Below are 15,772 nucleotides of genomic sequence, written 5' to 3'. Positions count from 1 at the left end.
AACAGTTGATGTATGCTGATATGAAGCTCTAACAATTCCATATTTTGGAATATGTAACAGGATTTATCAGCTGCAGCTCTCCAACACTGAAGATCTAAATCAGCTGGTGTCTGCATAACAGAGAGTTAAATATATCAGAAGCAGGAAACCAGCTAAGGAATCAGGTGGACCGTTGGATGACAATGGAGTTAAAGGAGTACTAAAGGAGGATAAGGAGATTTCAGAGAAGCTGAATGATTTCTTCTCATCCTTCTTTACTGCAGAAGAAGATATAGGACAGATAACTGTGCCTGAACTGATGTTTTCGGGAGGGGGGTCTGAGGAACTGAGGCAAATAGTGATGACAAAAGATGAAGTTCTCAACCTTATTGACAAACTGAAACTAAATGAATCAGTGGGCTAGGTGGTATCCATCCTAGAGTTCTTAAAGAACTCAAATATGAAATTGCTGATTTTCATACAAAAATATGCAATATGGCCCTAAGATCAACCTCTGTACCAGAGGACTGGAGAAGGCCAATGTCACACAAATTTTTGAAAAGGGATCCCAGGGGGATCTGGGAAATTACAAGCCAGTTAGCTTAACGTTTTTTCCAGGTAAATTGGTTGAAAGCATTATTAAAGATAAAATTAGTAAGCATATAGAAGGATAAGCCCTGCTGAAAAAGAATCAACGTGACTTCCGCAAAGGTAAGTCCTGTCACACTAATCTTTTAGGGTTCTTTGAGAGTGTCAATAGACATGTAGATAGGGGTGATCTGGTAGACATTGTCTATTTGGGCTTCCAAGAGGCTTTTGACAAAATCCCTTGCTATAGACTGCTGAACAAACTTAGCATTAATGGAATAAGAGGAGAGGATCATTAACTGGTTAAAGAACAGAAAGCAGAGAATAAGTTGTTGTTGTTGTTCAGTCGTTCAGTCGTGTCTGACTCTTCGTGACCCCATGGACCATAGCACGCCAGGCCTTCCTGTCCTGCGCTCTCTCCCGGAGCGTGCTCAAGTTCATATTCATTGCATCCGTGATGCTATCTAGCCATCTCATCCTCTACCGTCCCCTTCTCCTTTTGCCTTCAGTCTTTCCCAGCATCAGGGTCTTTTCCAGGGAGTTTTCTCTTCGCATTAGGTGGCCAAAATATTGGAGCTTCAGCTTCATTATCTGTCCTTCCAATGAGCACTCAGGGTTGATTTCCTTTAGGATGGACTGATTTGACCTCCTTGCAGTCCAGGGGACTCGTAAGAGTCTTCTCCAGCACCACAGTTCGAAAGCATCAATTCTTCGGCGCTCAGCCTTCCTTATAGTCCAGCTCTCACAGCCATACATTACTACTGGAAAAACCATAGCTTTGATTAGACGGACCTTTGTTGGCAAGGTGATGTCTCTGCTTCTTACTATGCTGTCTAGGTTGGCCATAGCTTTCCTCCCAAGGAGCAAGCGTCTTTTAATTTCATGGCTACAGTCACCGTCTGCGGTGATCTTGGAGCCCAAGAAAGTAAAATCTGTCACTGCTTCCATTTCTTCCCCTTCTATATGCCAGGAAGTGATAGGGCCAGATGACATGATCTTAGTTTTTTTAATGTTGAGTTTCAAACCAGCTTTTGCACTCTCCTCTTTCACCCTCAACAAGAGGCTCTTGAGATCCTCTTCGCTTTCTGCCATTAGGGTGGTATCGTCTGCATATCGGAGGTTGTTGATAATTCTCCCGGCAATCTTAATTCCGACCTCTGATTCATCCAACCCGGCATTTCTCATGATGTACTCTGCATATAAGTTAAATAAGCAGGGTGACAATATGCAGCATGTCGTACTCCTTTCCCAATTTTGAACCAATCGGTTGTTCCATGTCTGGTTCTTAGAGAATAAGAATAAATGGTAAATTCTCCAAAGGAAGGGATGTAAATAGTGAGGTCTGTATTGGGACCAATGCTTTCCAGCTTGTTCTTAAGTGATCCAGAATTAGGAGTGAACAATGAAATGGCCAAGTTTGCCAATGACACCAAACTATTTAGGGTTGTTAAAACAAAAGGGGATTGTGAGGAGCTCCAGAAGGGTTGCTCCAAACTGGGAGAATAGGCATCTAAATGGCAAATGCAGTTCAATGTACACAAGTGTAAAGTGATGCATGTTGGGGCAAGAAAACCCAACTTCAAGTATAGCCTGATGGGATCTGAGCTAACAGTGACTGACTAAGAAAGTGATCTTGGGGCTGTGGTGGGCAGCTTGATGAAAATGTCAACCTAGCGTGAACCTGCTGCAAAAAAAGGGCAAACTCTATATTAGGAATAATTAGGAAAGGAATTGGGAATAAAATTGCCAATATCATACTTAGGGATAGTGCAGGCACCTGATTCCATCTGGGAATCTGGCAGAATCACCCCTGCCTACACACCCAAGGCTCACTTGCTGAGCCCCTGCCCCCGCTCACCCCCTGCCCGCACCTAGCAAACAACCTGCACTCACACCGGTGGCCTCACTGAGGTCCGCAGTTGCCATTTTTTGAAAAATAAAATGGCGATTGCAAAAATGCACATATTTGTGTATGCGCAAAAATGCACATTTTCGCCCATACGCAAATATGTGCATGTTTGGAATCGCCATTTTATTTTTTTTAAATGGCAGCTGTGGCGCTCGACAAGGCCACCAGGGTAAGTGCAGACCGCTCACCAAGCGTGGGAGCGGCTGGAGGGCAATCTGGGGACCGGCGAGTGGGGGCAGGGGCTGAGCAGGCACCTGGAGAACATGGACAGGGGTGGATCCACACATCCCTAATCATACTGCCCTTATGCAAATCTACAGTACGTCCACACTTAGAATACTGTGTACAGTTCTGGTCACTGCACCTAAAAAGTTATTGTAGTCTGGAAAAAGGGCAGAAAAGGGCAACTAAAGTAATCAAGGGACTGGAGCAACTCCCCAATGAGGGAAGGTTACAACTGCTGGGATTGTTTAGCTTAGGAAAGAAAGGTGAGTAAAGGGAGACACAGTGCAGAGAATGTGGATAGGGAGACATTTTTTCCCCTCTCTCATAATACTGGAACCTGGGGTCATCCCATGAAACTGATTGGTGGGAGATTCAGGATAGATAAAAGGAAGTACCTCTTCACACAGCACATAGTTAAACTATGGAATTTGTTACCACAAGATGTAGTGATGGCCACTAATTTGGATGGCTTTGAAAGGGGGTTCGACAAATTCCTGAAGGAGAAGGCTATCAATGGCTACTAGTCCTGATGGCTATGTGCTACCTCCAGTACCAGAAACAGTGAGCCTATGTACACCAATTGCTGGGGAACATGGGTGGGAGGGTGCTGTTGCACTCATGTCCTGCTTGTGGGTTTCCCATTGACATTTTTATCGGCTCCTGTATGACTCTTGTATGATTCAAAGTGTGACTCCAAGTACATACTTAGCATCGCACAGGGCACTTGGCATTTGGCACCATACTTCTGGCAGTCCTGCCTTAAATACTTGAGGGAAGAGCCGAAGTTGGCTTGACAGAGAAAGGGAGCAACAAACACAGGTCTCCAGTTCTACCCAACCCACTCTTCTCCTCATAGAAGTCTGTGTTTGAGGCAGGGCGATAAAAGCATGTAGAGAAGCACCCATAGAAAGCATAAGACAAAGTAAAGGAAGATGATAATTGGGTGGTGAGTAAATGATTATATTTTTTTCTAATTTTTCTGGCTGTGAACACAGACCTAATCACTGCCCAGTCACCATCTTGCTTCATGTATATTTAATTCTTGTGTCACCATGTCACATACAATTAGTCCAGATTATGAGCCCATCAATGTTGTGCCATCTAGGCACGACTTTTGTGACATATATATTTCAAAGTGCTTTGAAATATAGGCACATAATATGAGTGTGTGTTAAGTGACCCCTCCACAGCGAATAGGAGGGTCAAGGAAATGGCATGGGGTGACAGGATTAAACCCTCGCTTCCCCAGTGCTGGGGCCCCAATCAAAATCTCCCTCCCCATGAGTAGTAAAAGTAAAAGGCACTGGGAGATCCAATCATGGATCTCCTGTGTGACATGTAGTTTGGGCGCTAAGGAATGTGAGTATTACAATCGCTGTTTCAGAGATGAATAAACCCAAGGGAAAAAGAAAGAGAGGTGTGTGGTTCATTTGTTTTTGAGACTGCACTGGAAGTCTAAATTTAATGGTTTGTTATTTAGTGTTAAAATGGGGATGTTGTGAAACAAGCCTTTCTAAACCTGTAGAATAATTTTATTTACTTACTTACTTACTTACTTATTTACAAAATGTATATAACACTCCACATCAACGATTTTGGAGTGGTGAATAACAAAATAAAATAATAAAATATCATATTAAAACAATTAAAGCATTTTAAAAGAAACAGATTCTGGACTTAAACTGCAGCTGGTCACTCAGGGAAGGCCTCTCTAAATAACAATGTCTTCAGGAAGTGCCAAAAGCAACACAATGTTGGTGCCTGTCTGACCTCCAAAGGCAGGGAGTTCCACAGGAAGGGGCCACCATGCTGAAGGCTCTTTTCCTGGTGGACTCCAGCTGGGCCATGGGTCCATGTGGAACCACCAGGGACATGCCCTCTGATGACCTCAGAGACCAGGCACATTGGTAAAGAAGAAGGCGCTCTCTCAGGTATCCTGGGCCCAAGTTGTTTAGGGCTTTGTACACTAGTACTAAAACCTTGAACCTGGCCTGGTAGCGAATAGGCAGCCAGGGCAGTTCCCTCAGCAAAGGAGTTACACGCTGAAAAGGGGCAGCTCCTGACAACAGCCGAGCTGCTGCATTCTGCACTAGCTCCAGCTTCCGGACCAGCCTCAAGGGCAGCCCCACATACAGCGTGTTGCAGTAATCCAGTCTTGAGGTTACTAATGCCTGTGCCACTGTGGCCAAGCTATCCCTGGCCAGGAGAGGCCATAGCTGGCGAACCAGCTGAAGCTGGTAAAAGGTACTCCAGACTGCAGTGGCCACTTGGGCCTCCAGCAACAATGATAGGTCTAGCAGCAGCTGCAGACTATGAACCTGAACTTTTGGAGGGAGTGCAACCCCATCTTTGGGTTGGACTCAATGGTCTTGTAGGTCCCTTCCAACCCTACCATTCTATGATTATATGATCCAGAACAGGCAAGGAGCCTATCTCCTGGACCCAGGAACCACTCACCCACAGGGCTTCTGTCTTGCCAGGATTCAGCTTCAGTTTATTGGCCCTCATCCAGCCCATTACTGACTCCAGGACTTCCACAGCCTCTCCTGATTCAGATGTCACAGGGAGATAGAGCTGCAACAAGCCTCAAACTGACCAGCAATTTTCAGATGTTCTGTGCTTCTAGAATCAAATCAGCCGCCTGTCTTATGTTTATTTTCTTTCCTTCCCATAAAGAAACCTTTTGTATCCTATTTCATGCAGCACAATCCTATATGTATTAGTAGTAAGGAGGGGCCCCCGCATCAAACTCTAAACCAGACAGAAGCCCTGTGGGTGAGTGGTTCCTGGGTCCAGGAGATAGGCTCATTGCCTGTTCTGAATCATATAATCATAGAATGGTAGGGTTGGAAGGGACCTACAAGACCATCGAGTCCAACCCAAAGATGGGGTTGCACTCCCTCCCAAAGTTCAGGTTTGTAGTCTGCAGCTGCTGCTAGACCTATCATTGTTGCTGGAGGCCCAAGTGGCCACTGCAGTCTGGAGTACCTTTTACCAGCTTCAGCTGGTTCGCCAGCTACGGCCTCTCCTGGCCAGGGATAGCTTGGCCACAGTGGCACAGGCATTAGTAACCTCAAGACTGGATTATTGCAACACGCTGTATGTGGGGCTGCCCTTGAGGCTGGTCCGGAAGCTGGAGCTAGTGCAGAATGCAGCAGCTCGGCTGTTGTCAGGAGCTGCCCCTTTTCAGTGTGTAACTCCTTTGCTGAGGGAACTGCCCTGGCTGCCTATTCGCTACCAGGCCAGGTTCAAGGTTTTAGTACTAGTGTACAAAGCCCTAAACAACTTGGGCCCAGGATACCTGAGAGAGCGCCTTCTTCTTTACCAATGTGCCTGGTCTCTGAGGTCATCAGAGGGCATGTCCCTGGTGGTTCCACATGGACCCATGGCCCAGCTGGAGTCCACCAGGAAAAGAGCCTTCAGCATGGTGGCCCCTTCCTGTGGAACTCCCTGCCTTTGGAGGTCAGACAGGCACCAACATTGTGTTGCTTTTGGCACTTCCTGGAGACATTGTTATTTAGAGAGGCCCCGTTTGTGAAGGTGACAGTTGTGCCACCCCCCATTGAGATGAAAAGTCCCGCCCTAGCCGGAAGCCCCACGTATGCAATCAGCTGACCCCGGTCATATGACCTTCAGGGTCACCTGACAGGGGTCATGTGACCCCTCTACGAACTCGCCATGCCACCGTGGACCCATAGGAATTGGTTTTAGAGCCCTAGGGGGCACAGGCGTGGAAATGGCCCATGGTGCCATTTCCAAGCCATGCCCGGAGTGGTCCTGTGGGGTCATGTGACCCCTCAATGAACTCACCACGCTGCCATGGACCAATAGGGATTGGTTTTAGAGCCCTAGCAGGTACGGGCACGGAGATGGCCCGCGGGGCCTTTTGCAAGCTGCGCCCGGAGTGGTCCTGCAGGGTCATGTGACCCCTCTACGAACTCGCCTCACCACCGTGGACCAATAGGGATTGGTTTTAGAGCCCTAGCAGGTACGGGCGCAGAGATGACCCGCAGAGCCTTTTCCAAGCTGCGCCCGGAGTGGTCCTGCGGGGTCATGTGACCCCTCTACGAACTCGCCTCGCCGCTGTGGACCAATAAGAATTGGTTTTAGAGCCCTAGCAGGTATGGGTGCGGAGATGGCCCACGGGGCCTTTTCCAAGCTGCGCCCGCAGTGGTCCTGCGGGGCCATTTCCGCTCCTGTGCCCCCTAGGGCTCTAAAACCTATTCCTATGGGTCCATGGTGGCATGGCGAGTTTGTAGAGGGGTCACATGACCCCTGTCAGGTGACCCTGAAGGTCATATGACCGGGGTCAGCTGATCGCATACGTGGGGCTTCCGGCTAGGGCGGGACTTCCTGTCTCAATGGGGGGCGGTGCAACTGTCACCTTTGCAAATGGGGCATGGTTTAGAGTTTGATGCGGGCCCCCTCCTTTACTACTTGTATTTTCTCTTAAGTCTCATTGAGTTTAATAGGACGTAGCAAATAAATGTGCTCTTTCTTTCTTTCTTTCTTTCTTTCCTTTCTTTCCTTTCTTTAGATATTTATATGCCTGACTTATCTGGTGAATCGTAAATAAATCACAAAGTGATTTGTATAAAATAATTAAAACAATAAGCATCAAGAAAACAAAACAAACAAACAAACAAACAAATAAACAATAAAACAGAAAATAAAAGCAATGGATGGGGGTTGGGACCACATTGATTGTGGCTGCTTGTTAAGAAGTGTCCCCTAAATATGTCCCTTTTAGATCACTTGTAAAATGATCTTCAACATTACCTAGGGAATGGCTGTAGCACCCAGTTTTTTTTTTTTTTTTAATAGATCCCAGTACATTTGGTGAGTCTGAACTCCCTATGGGATAAGATTATCTGCTCACAGTTCTTCTTCATGTTATCTTCTGATTATCTAAATGGATGCTGAGGATTACATAATTCTAATTGGTTTATGAAAGAACCAGGATATAGAAACATTCTGGAGGATTGCCTTGATACTGGAAATTGTCTGCTTAACCAGATTGTTATGTTGCAACTTGTTAAGCAAGTTTGGTATACCTGCCTGGTTTTATTTTGGTATCTAATAAATGTTGGCTCTTACACATCCTGTTAGTTCTACTCTTGCCTAAGGCAGGGTGTGTCAGACAAAGACTTGTCATACGTAACATAGGAAACCGCCTTGTACTGTAGCAGCAGCTCTCCAAGAGTTTTATTTATTTATTTTATTTATTTGTGGCATTTACATACTGCTGAATATAATAAAACCAGCAGTTCACAGCCTGGCTGCCTTCTGAAATCCTCAAGTAGCCAGAATCAACCTAATGACGCTTACAGATGCTAATTGCCTGAGCCTAATGAGGGAAGCTTAAGAGAGCTGCCTACCAGAAGTTTCTAATCTAGCCTTAGAGAAATCAGTTGGTCTCTGTCTGGAGGGAGATGGCGGGAAGCCTCTGAACTTATGGGCTAGGAGGAGAGAGTCCACCCCTTTCCTGTGGGGCATCGGGGCGCAGGTGTTGCGCCAAGTGGGCTGAGCGCCTCCTCTCAGTGCCGGCCATCTCCCGCCAAGTGGGCTGGTGCCTAGCATCCCGAAACTCCTGTTGTCCCTCCCCCTCCCTGCCAGGGTCACTTGCACTCTCAGGAATGCGAGCAGGGAGGGGCTTTCCCGCCAGCTGCACCTCTGAACAGCGCGCAGGTTCCTCTCCCATGGTCTCTATCTCTTCCTCATAATCAGAACTACTTTGGGGCTCTCTGGGCTCCAATCCAACCCTGATAAGTACTGAAGTAAAATATCAAAAACAAAACATTAAAACACAGCATTAAAAACACTTCCAACCACAGTAAAAATCAAGGAGCAGTAAAATAGAGCAACATAATTAATTTACTTACAGCCCAGGGAAAGCCTGGGTGAACAAATGTGTTTTCAGGAGGTGTTTGAAAGATCTCACATTTTCTGCCTCCTGAACTACATGGGGGAGGGTTTTCCAGAGGGTGGGGGCCGCTACAGAGAAGGTCCTCCATCAGGGTTTTTCACGGTGACATTCTGTTCATGTTGGAATGACCAGCAAGGCCTCCTCTGCTGATCTTAAAGGTTGCCTTGGTATGTATAAGGAGAGCAGTCCTATGGTGGTCAACGATCACCTCTGAACTCAGGGGCGACTGCCTATCCAGTGCAGGGCGGGAGGAGCAATGAGGAGTGGATCTCCTCTGGACTCCTGCTGCCTTGCTTTCGGAGTGCAGGGTGGGGAGGATGCGGGGACCTCAGAGCATGGGATGGGGAGGCCGGATGACACATAGGAAATGTCGTACAAATGTCGTACACTTTCGACCATCGCCGCCCCGCCCCCAGGAACGCCCCATTTCCCCTGCTCTGCGCGGCTCTTCTGAGGCCAATCCACACTGCCTATGAGGTGGCGCGGGAGGGGGTGGAGGTAGTTTCTCTGGGAACTGACCTCAGAGCATGGGCTCTGAGGTCGGTTCCCAGGAACCAACCACCCTATGGCTGTCTAGCCGCTGACTAGCGGCCATAGGATTGTTCCCTAAGAAAGGATCCTACCTGGAGATGCCAGGGACTGAACCTTTGCATGCAAAGCATCTGCTATACCACTGAGCTATGGCCCATCTTGAAAATACTTTGTCAGTTTAGACCATTTTAAAAAATAGGGCAATACACTTTTCAGTACAGTGGTATCAGTGTTTGTGGTTGCAGGATTGAAAGCTTAGTGGGTTGTTTCCAACTATATCTGTCTGCCAATTGAGCAGACATGGCTAGTAGAATGGATTCCCCCTCCCCTGCCAGCTAGGGATGTCAGAGAATTCCGCCACGGACTCCAGTGAGGCCGGATTTTAAATTCCCCCAGAATCCATGGTGGAACGGCCTCCCCCAGCCACCCCGCAGAATCCCCCTGGGACGGAGCGTACCTGGCGGCGGCTCCGGCGGCGGTGGATGCAGCAGTGGCAGCGGCTCTGGCTGGTCTCCTGGCTGGTGCCAGGCTGCTGCGGCCGCAAGTGGTGGCCGTCGTAGCAGCCGCCATTTACGGCCTTGCAGTAAGCCGTGATAGGCTACGTAAGTATTTACATAGCCTATCACGGCAAAAGGCAGCCACGCAAATGGCGGCTGCTATGCTATTTGCACCCCTGCTCTTTGCCGTAATAGGCTACGTAAGTATTTATGTAGCCTATCATGGCAAAAGGCAGCCATAGTGGCTGCCATTTGCGGCCGCAGCAGCCTGGCAGCGGCCGGAACTCTGGCTGCGGCCGGCCCTGGCCAGCGGCTCCGTGGAGCTAGGGATGTCAGAGAATTCTGCCATGGATCTCGGTGAGGCTGAATGCCAGTGCATTCGGCCCCCCGAAATCCATGGCGGAACAGCCTGCCACCCCTGCCCCCCCGCGGATCCCCCCCGGGACGAGACTTACCTGGGGCAGATCTTCCGGGTGGCAGCGGCTCTGGCGGCGGTGGCGGCAGCGGCTCTGGTGCTGCCGCCGCCGCCATTTCCAGGCTTGTGGGGAAAAAAAAAAGACGTGATAGGCTACGTAAAGATTTACGTAGCCTATCATGGCTAGGTTTAAAAAAAAAAGAAAAAAAAGAGTGATAGGCTACGTAAATCTTTACGTAGCCTATCATGGTTGGAGGTGGGTTTAAAAAACAACAACAATGCGTATGCAAATGGTGGCAGCTATGGGCGCCGCCATTTGTGTTCCTTCTTTTTACCGTCTTAATCTACGTAAATATTTACATAGACTATGACGGCAAAAATCAAGGGGAATGCAAATAGCATAGTGGGCGCTATTTACGTCCCGTTTTGATTTGCCGTTTTAGCCTACGTAAATATTTAAAACGTAAAACGGGGAATTAAAAAGGGACGCAAATAGCGCCCGCTACACTATTTGCGTTCCCCTTGATTTTTGCCGTCATAGTCTACGTAAACATTTACATAGATTAAGACGGCCAAAAAGAAGGAACGCAAATGGCGGCAGCCGTAGCTGCCGCCATTTGCGTACGCGGTTGTTGTTGTTTTTCCCCCAGAGCCCTCCGTGGCCGGAAATCCGGCTGCGGACGGCTCTGGCCTGGCTGGGCCGGGCCTGGCCGGCTGCTCTGCGGAGCTGCAGTGGAGCACAGCCAGCCATTCAAGGATTCCGGGGGGAGGAACGGAGCGCCTCCCCCCTGGCCAGGATTCCAGGGGGAGGGACGGAACGCCTCCCCCGCCACCATCAACATAATCTGCGAAAGGTAAGTCACTTTTGTACATCCCTATGTGGAGCTGCCGCAAAGTGGAGCTGGCCGGGCAGGATCTGGGGGGAGGGTCGGAGCGCCTCCCCCCCACTGCAGATGCACCGGAGCAGAGCCAGGTAGGGGTTTCGTACATCCCTACTGCCAGCCCCCCATGCCCCACAAATCAACTCCAGATAGCTGAGGGACTCTCCGAAGCAGCTTTGGACTGGTGCAGTGGGGAGGAGAGGAGGTCCCATGGTGGGATCAGAAGTTAGCTCGCATGATGTTGGATGTTGTCCAGTGTTTTGTTGTGGCTCAGGACTCCAAAGCCTACCAATTTATGATATTGGTCAATGTGGTCCATTAGCGAGACTCTGGGTGTTCGACCGTTGGATGTGGTGGTCATAGGGATGTAGAGATTTTGTGAAATATGTTCCGTCTGTGTTTCATGGATTGTCAGGTGCCTTTCATTCCATCATCTGCTCATTGAGGGAATCCGATTTTTTTAAAATCAGAATTTAATTCTATTTGTGCTAATTTGAATTACCACAAATTCCCCTCAAAAGTGAAACACTGGTAATCAAGTCTATGGAATTCTCATATTCAGAAAAAGTAGGACCACTGCAGAATCAAGAGGATGGATTTATAGAGATCCAAACTCATTGGATCGGTGGCAGATTTCTCTGACATCCCAATGTGGTCAGGTGTGGCTCAAGTTCAAATGTGTTATTTATTTATTAATTACATTTCTGAACTGTCCAGTAGCTGAAGCTCTCCGGGCAGTTCACAATAATTAAACTAATAAAATACAAGACAATTAAATACAACATAAAAAATAAAAGTTTAAAACTACAGTATAAAAATAGAGCCTAGCTGCAGTGCAAAGATTTTGAATACAATACCAGTTTTAAAACAGAAACTGAAATACTAAACATGCCTGGGAAAATAAAAAGGGCTTCATCTGGCGCCAAAAATACCACAGTGTAGGTGCCAGGGTTGCTTCTCTGGGAAGCTCATTCCACAATCGGGGTGCCACAGCAGAAAAGGCCCTTTTCTTGATAGCCACCCACCTCACTTCTTTTGGCAGGGGCTCCTGGTCCTGGAGGACTGCTGAAGCTGATCTTGGGGTCCAGACAGGTACATATAGGAGCAGACGATCCTTCAGGTAACCTGGTCCCAAGCTGTTTAGGGCTTTGAATGTTAAGACCAGTGCTTTGAATCAGGCCTGGAAATGGACTGGCAGCCAGTGCAGATGGAAAAGTAGTGGGATAATATGATCACATTGGCCAGTCTCTGTTAACAATCTTGCAGCCTTATTTTGGACCAGCTGAAGTTTTCAAAGGCAGCCCCACATATAACGCATTGCAGTAATCCAGATGAGAGGTTACCAGAGCATGGATAACTGTAGCTAGGCCATCTCTGTCCAGATAAGGACATAGTTGGTATATCAGCCTAAACTGATAAAACGTGCTCCATTCACTTGTGCATCCAGTGACAATGCTGGATCCAAAAGCACCCCCAAACTGCAAGCTGATCCTTAGGGGGAGTACACCCCCCCCCCAGGACAGGTTGAATATCACCTAGCTGGGCATATGAACCACCCACTAACCATACCTCTTTCTTGTCTGGATTGCGTCTCAGTTTATTAGACCTCATCCAGTCCATTACGGTACCCAAGCGGTTCAGAATGCCCACTGCCTCACCTGGGTTTGATGAAAGGAGAGATATCACTGGGTGTCATCTGTATATTGGTGACACCTCAGCCCATATCTCCAGATGACCTCCCCCAGTGTTTTCATGCAGATGTTAAACAGCATGAGGGATAAAATAGAACCCTGTGGCACCCCATGGCATAAATGCCAAGGGACAGAACAATAAACCCCCAGCACCACCTTCTGAAATCAGCCATCCAAGTAGGAATGGAACCACTGCAGTTCAGTACCTCCAACTCCCAACCAGAAGTATCCAGAAATATACCATGGTCAATGGTATCCAGAGCTGCTGAGAGGTCCAAGACAACCAACAGGATTAAACTCCCCCTGTCCCTCTCCCAGCAAAGGTCATCCCACAGAGCAACCAAGACAGTTTCTGTGCCAGGCCCAGGCCTGAAGTCTGATTGAGATGGATCTAGATAATCCAATTCATTCAAGAGTGCCTGGAGTTGGCCAGTAACCACCTGCACAAACATCTTGCCCAGGAAAGGAATATTGGCAACTGGCCTATAGTTGGTAGCATCTTCTTGGTCCAAGTTAGGCTTTTTCAGGAGTGGCCTGATTCTTTAAAGTGCCTTTTTATAGTGGCCAGCACTGACCCCTCTCTCAAGGAGGAGCTGATAACCTACTGGACAGCTGGACATCCCTTCCCTATTAGTTGTAATAAGCCATGACAGGCAAGGGTCAAGCACACAGGTGGTTGACTGGACTTGGCCAAGCACCTTGTCCAGTGCAATTTGCCACTCCTTTCACTCAGCTGCCTGATGCAGCAGCCTCACCCTGCTTCATGGGAGGGCCAGCCCTGGAAGGCAGTCCTTCAGATATCCTGGTTCCAATTCATAAAAGGCTTTAGAAGTCACCACCAGTCCTTTGAATTGGGCCCATAAACAAATTGGAAGCTAGTGCAGTTGTTTCATCAAGGAAGTCACATGTTCTCAATAGGCAGTACCAGTTAGCAACCTGGCTGCCACATTCTGCGTGGGCACTTTTCAAAGGCACATAAGAAGAGCCCTGCTGGATCAGACCAAGGGTCCATCTAGTTCAGCATTCTGTTCACACAGTGGCCAACAGCTGCCTGTTGGAAAACAAAATAGAACAAAATGTGATCCATTAGTGTAAATGCCATGGACTCAAGCAGTAATTCCCCAGCATCACCATTTGGATCTTGCCTTCGTGGCAGGAACAGAACCGCCAAAATGCACTACCTCCAATTCCCAGCCACATTTTCTATTATTGTCACTGCAAGTCCATGTGTTGTATTCTTGTAGTCTTCATGGTCTGGCATCACTGCATAAAGTTGATGGTACCACATTGGCTGTTGATCTACATAAATAAGTTTGGTGACGTTGTAGTATCCTATGTCACACTTTAACACAGTCCCTTTTGCTGTGAGCTCCCTGGGTGTATAGCCCCGTGATCTTGTTTGGAAGTCATTGCTGAAGATGGAGGACTTTGGAGTAGAAAAAAAAAAAGATAGTTAAAAAAACAGATTTGTTGAAAAATTATATCTCACTAATAATATAAATTTTGATATGAAAATCCATGAAAACCTGGCACAATTTGTATGAATGCCTGCAGATCTTATGCTCCCCTGTGTATAAAGAGTAGCATCAGATGATAATCTCCTGTTACCAGACCAAGAGAAAACTGATTCCCATGCTTTAGTCATGGGAACTGGCTCTGCCCACTCCACCTCAACAGAGGAGCAGATGGTGGTGATGTCCGTGCTTGTGCCAGGTAAGGAATATTTGGTATCAGAGGTGGAGCCCCTGGAGATTACATCTGCCACATCCTAAGGATGTCACAGTAGCTCCACCCCCTTGTGACAGTCTTAAAGTTATGCCAACAAGTTCTGAAGGTTCCATATATTGAAACAAGATGTCCACTTTTTATGTTTCAGAAATCTTTTTTCATGAATACCTGCATGATGGGCAGATATTCAGTGGATAAAGTACTTTCCAGCATGGAGATACATTGATGGGGACAATCTCCCTGTTGTCTGCCTATTTCACAGGACAAAAATACTTTATGCCCCCTCCCACAACATCAGGGTGCCAAATAAGGATGGAAAGATTTTAGAAGGCTTGGGTGACGGACAGCAACTAAAAGGGGATAGGGCTGGCTCTTTTATTCTGCGGGGATGGCTCGCCCAAACAAACTGAGCAAAATGGAAGCTGGTCCCTTGGAATTTTCCCATATCTTGCCCCCAGCCTTACAGTGGCCTCTGCTTTTCTGATCCTAATTCAAGAAGTCTTTTTCAGTTCAGCTGTTTGTTCACTCCCTTCTCTCCCTTCCTTGGCATTTTACTTTGGCCTGCAGCTATTACTGGGACAGGAAACTTGACTACTAATGGTGGTGATCAGAAATGGCAGTGGTGAGCCTGAGGCTGTTTCACAGACCAGAATTTTAATAGTGAACATATCAGATTTGTTTAGTTTAGTTTTAATTCTTGATTCTTTTTCAAGTCATCCAATATGAGAATTTAGGGTTTCCTCTTTTAAACTTTGGCAAGTTTTATATCTTTGACTCTCCAGGAAGCATACAAGAAAGCTATCCCATTTTTCAACCCCCTGGTAGATTTAATGAGCAAGAGTGTGGAAAGTGGGAAGTGATTTAGTATAATTTTACATTCGGGAAGGGGTGGAGCTCTGAGTCAGTGTTTATACACCTGTACATCCTCCTCAACTGGTTTGAAGGCTTTATCTGTGTTACAAGGCTCATTGCCAGCTTTGGGCTTCTGTATCAAAGCTCCACCTGCTGCATCTGAACTGTATGTATCAGAGATTTATATGGGTTCATCAGCGAATATTCTCCACGTAAGAAAAAGTCCTCAGTGCCAGATGGTATGTTTTACTTTCCTGACAGAGACAGAGCAAACACAAAAACAGTAATTGTGGATTGTATTTTGACGGCTGGCTGTATCTGTGATGGAAGAGGGTCTGTGAGCTCAAACGATAAGCAGTTTAGCTAACAGTGTATTTCTCTTGATTGTTTTCATAAAATGGTGTAACTGACACATAGATTCTGTACTTGCAGTTTAACTACAGTTTATCAGCACTTGCTTGGCTTTTAGAAAGGGTGTGAAGATACATCTTATAAAATTTAGCTTTTAAAATTATGTAGCTTTAATGTTTTACTGTTCTTCATGTTCTTG

The 15,772-nt window shown here is 47.1% G+C and overlaps 1 protein-coding gene across 1 annotated transcript in view; it reads left to right on the top strand.

Annotated features, from left to right (window-relative positions):
* Positions 1–15,403: 15,403 nt before the first annotated feature.
* The window catches only part of LOC146357391 (cytosolic phospholipase A2 epsilon-like), a 75,206-nt gene continuing 74,837 nt past the window's right edge, over positions 15,404–15,772 (top strand). The window contains exon 1 of the mRNA XM_084847194.1: positions 15,404–15,461. Within this exon, the coding sequence (XP_084703320.1) occupies positions 15,408–15,461 (54 nt within the window). The 5' untranslated portion in view covers positions 15,404–15,407. The remainder of the gene's footprint in view (positions 15,462–15,772) is intronic.

This window comes from Heloderma suspectum, chromosome 1, assembly GCF_057233095.1.
Source record: "Heloderma suspectum isolate Gila_16-S chromosome 1, 16-S_ref, whole genome shotgun sequence".
NCBI lineage: Eukaryota > Metazoa > Chordata > Lepidosauria > Squamata > Helodermatidae > Heloderma > Heloderma suspectum.
This window is presented reverse-complemented; position numbering and strand designations above follow the sequence as displayed.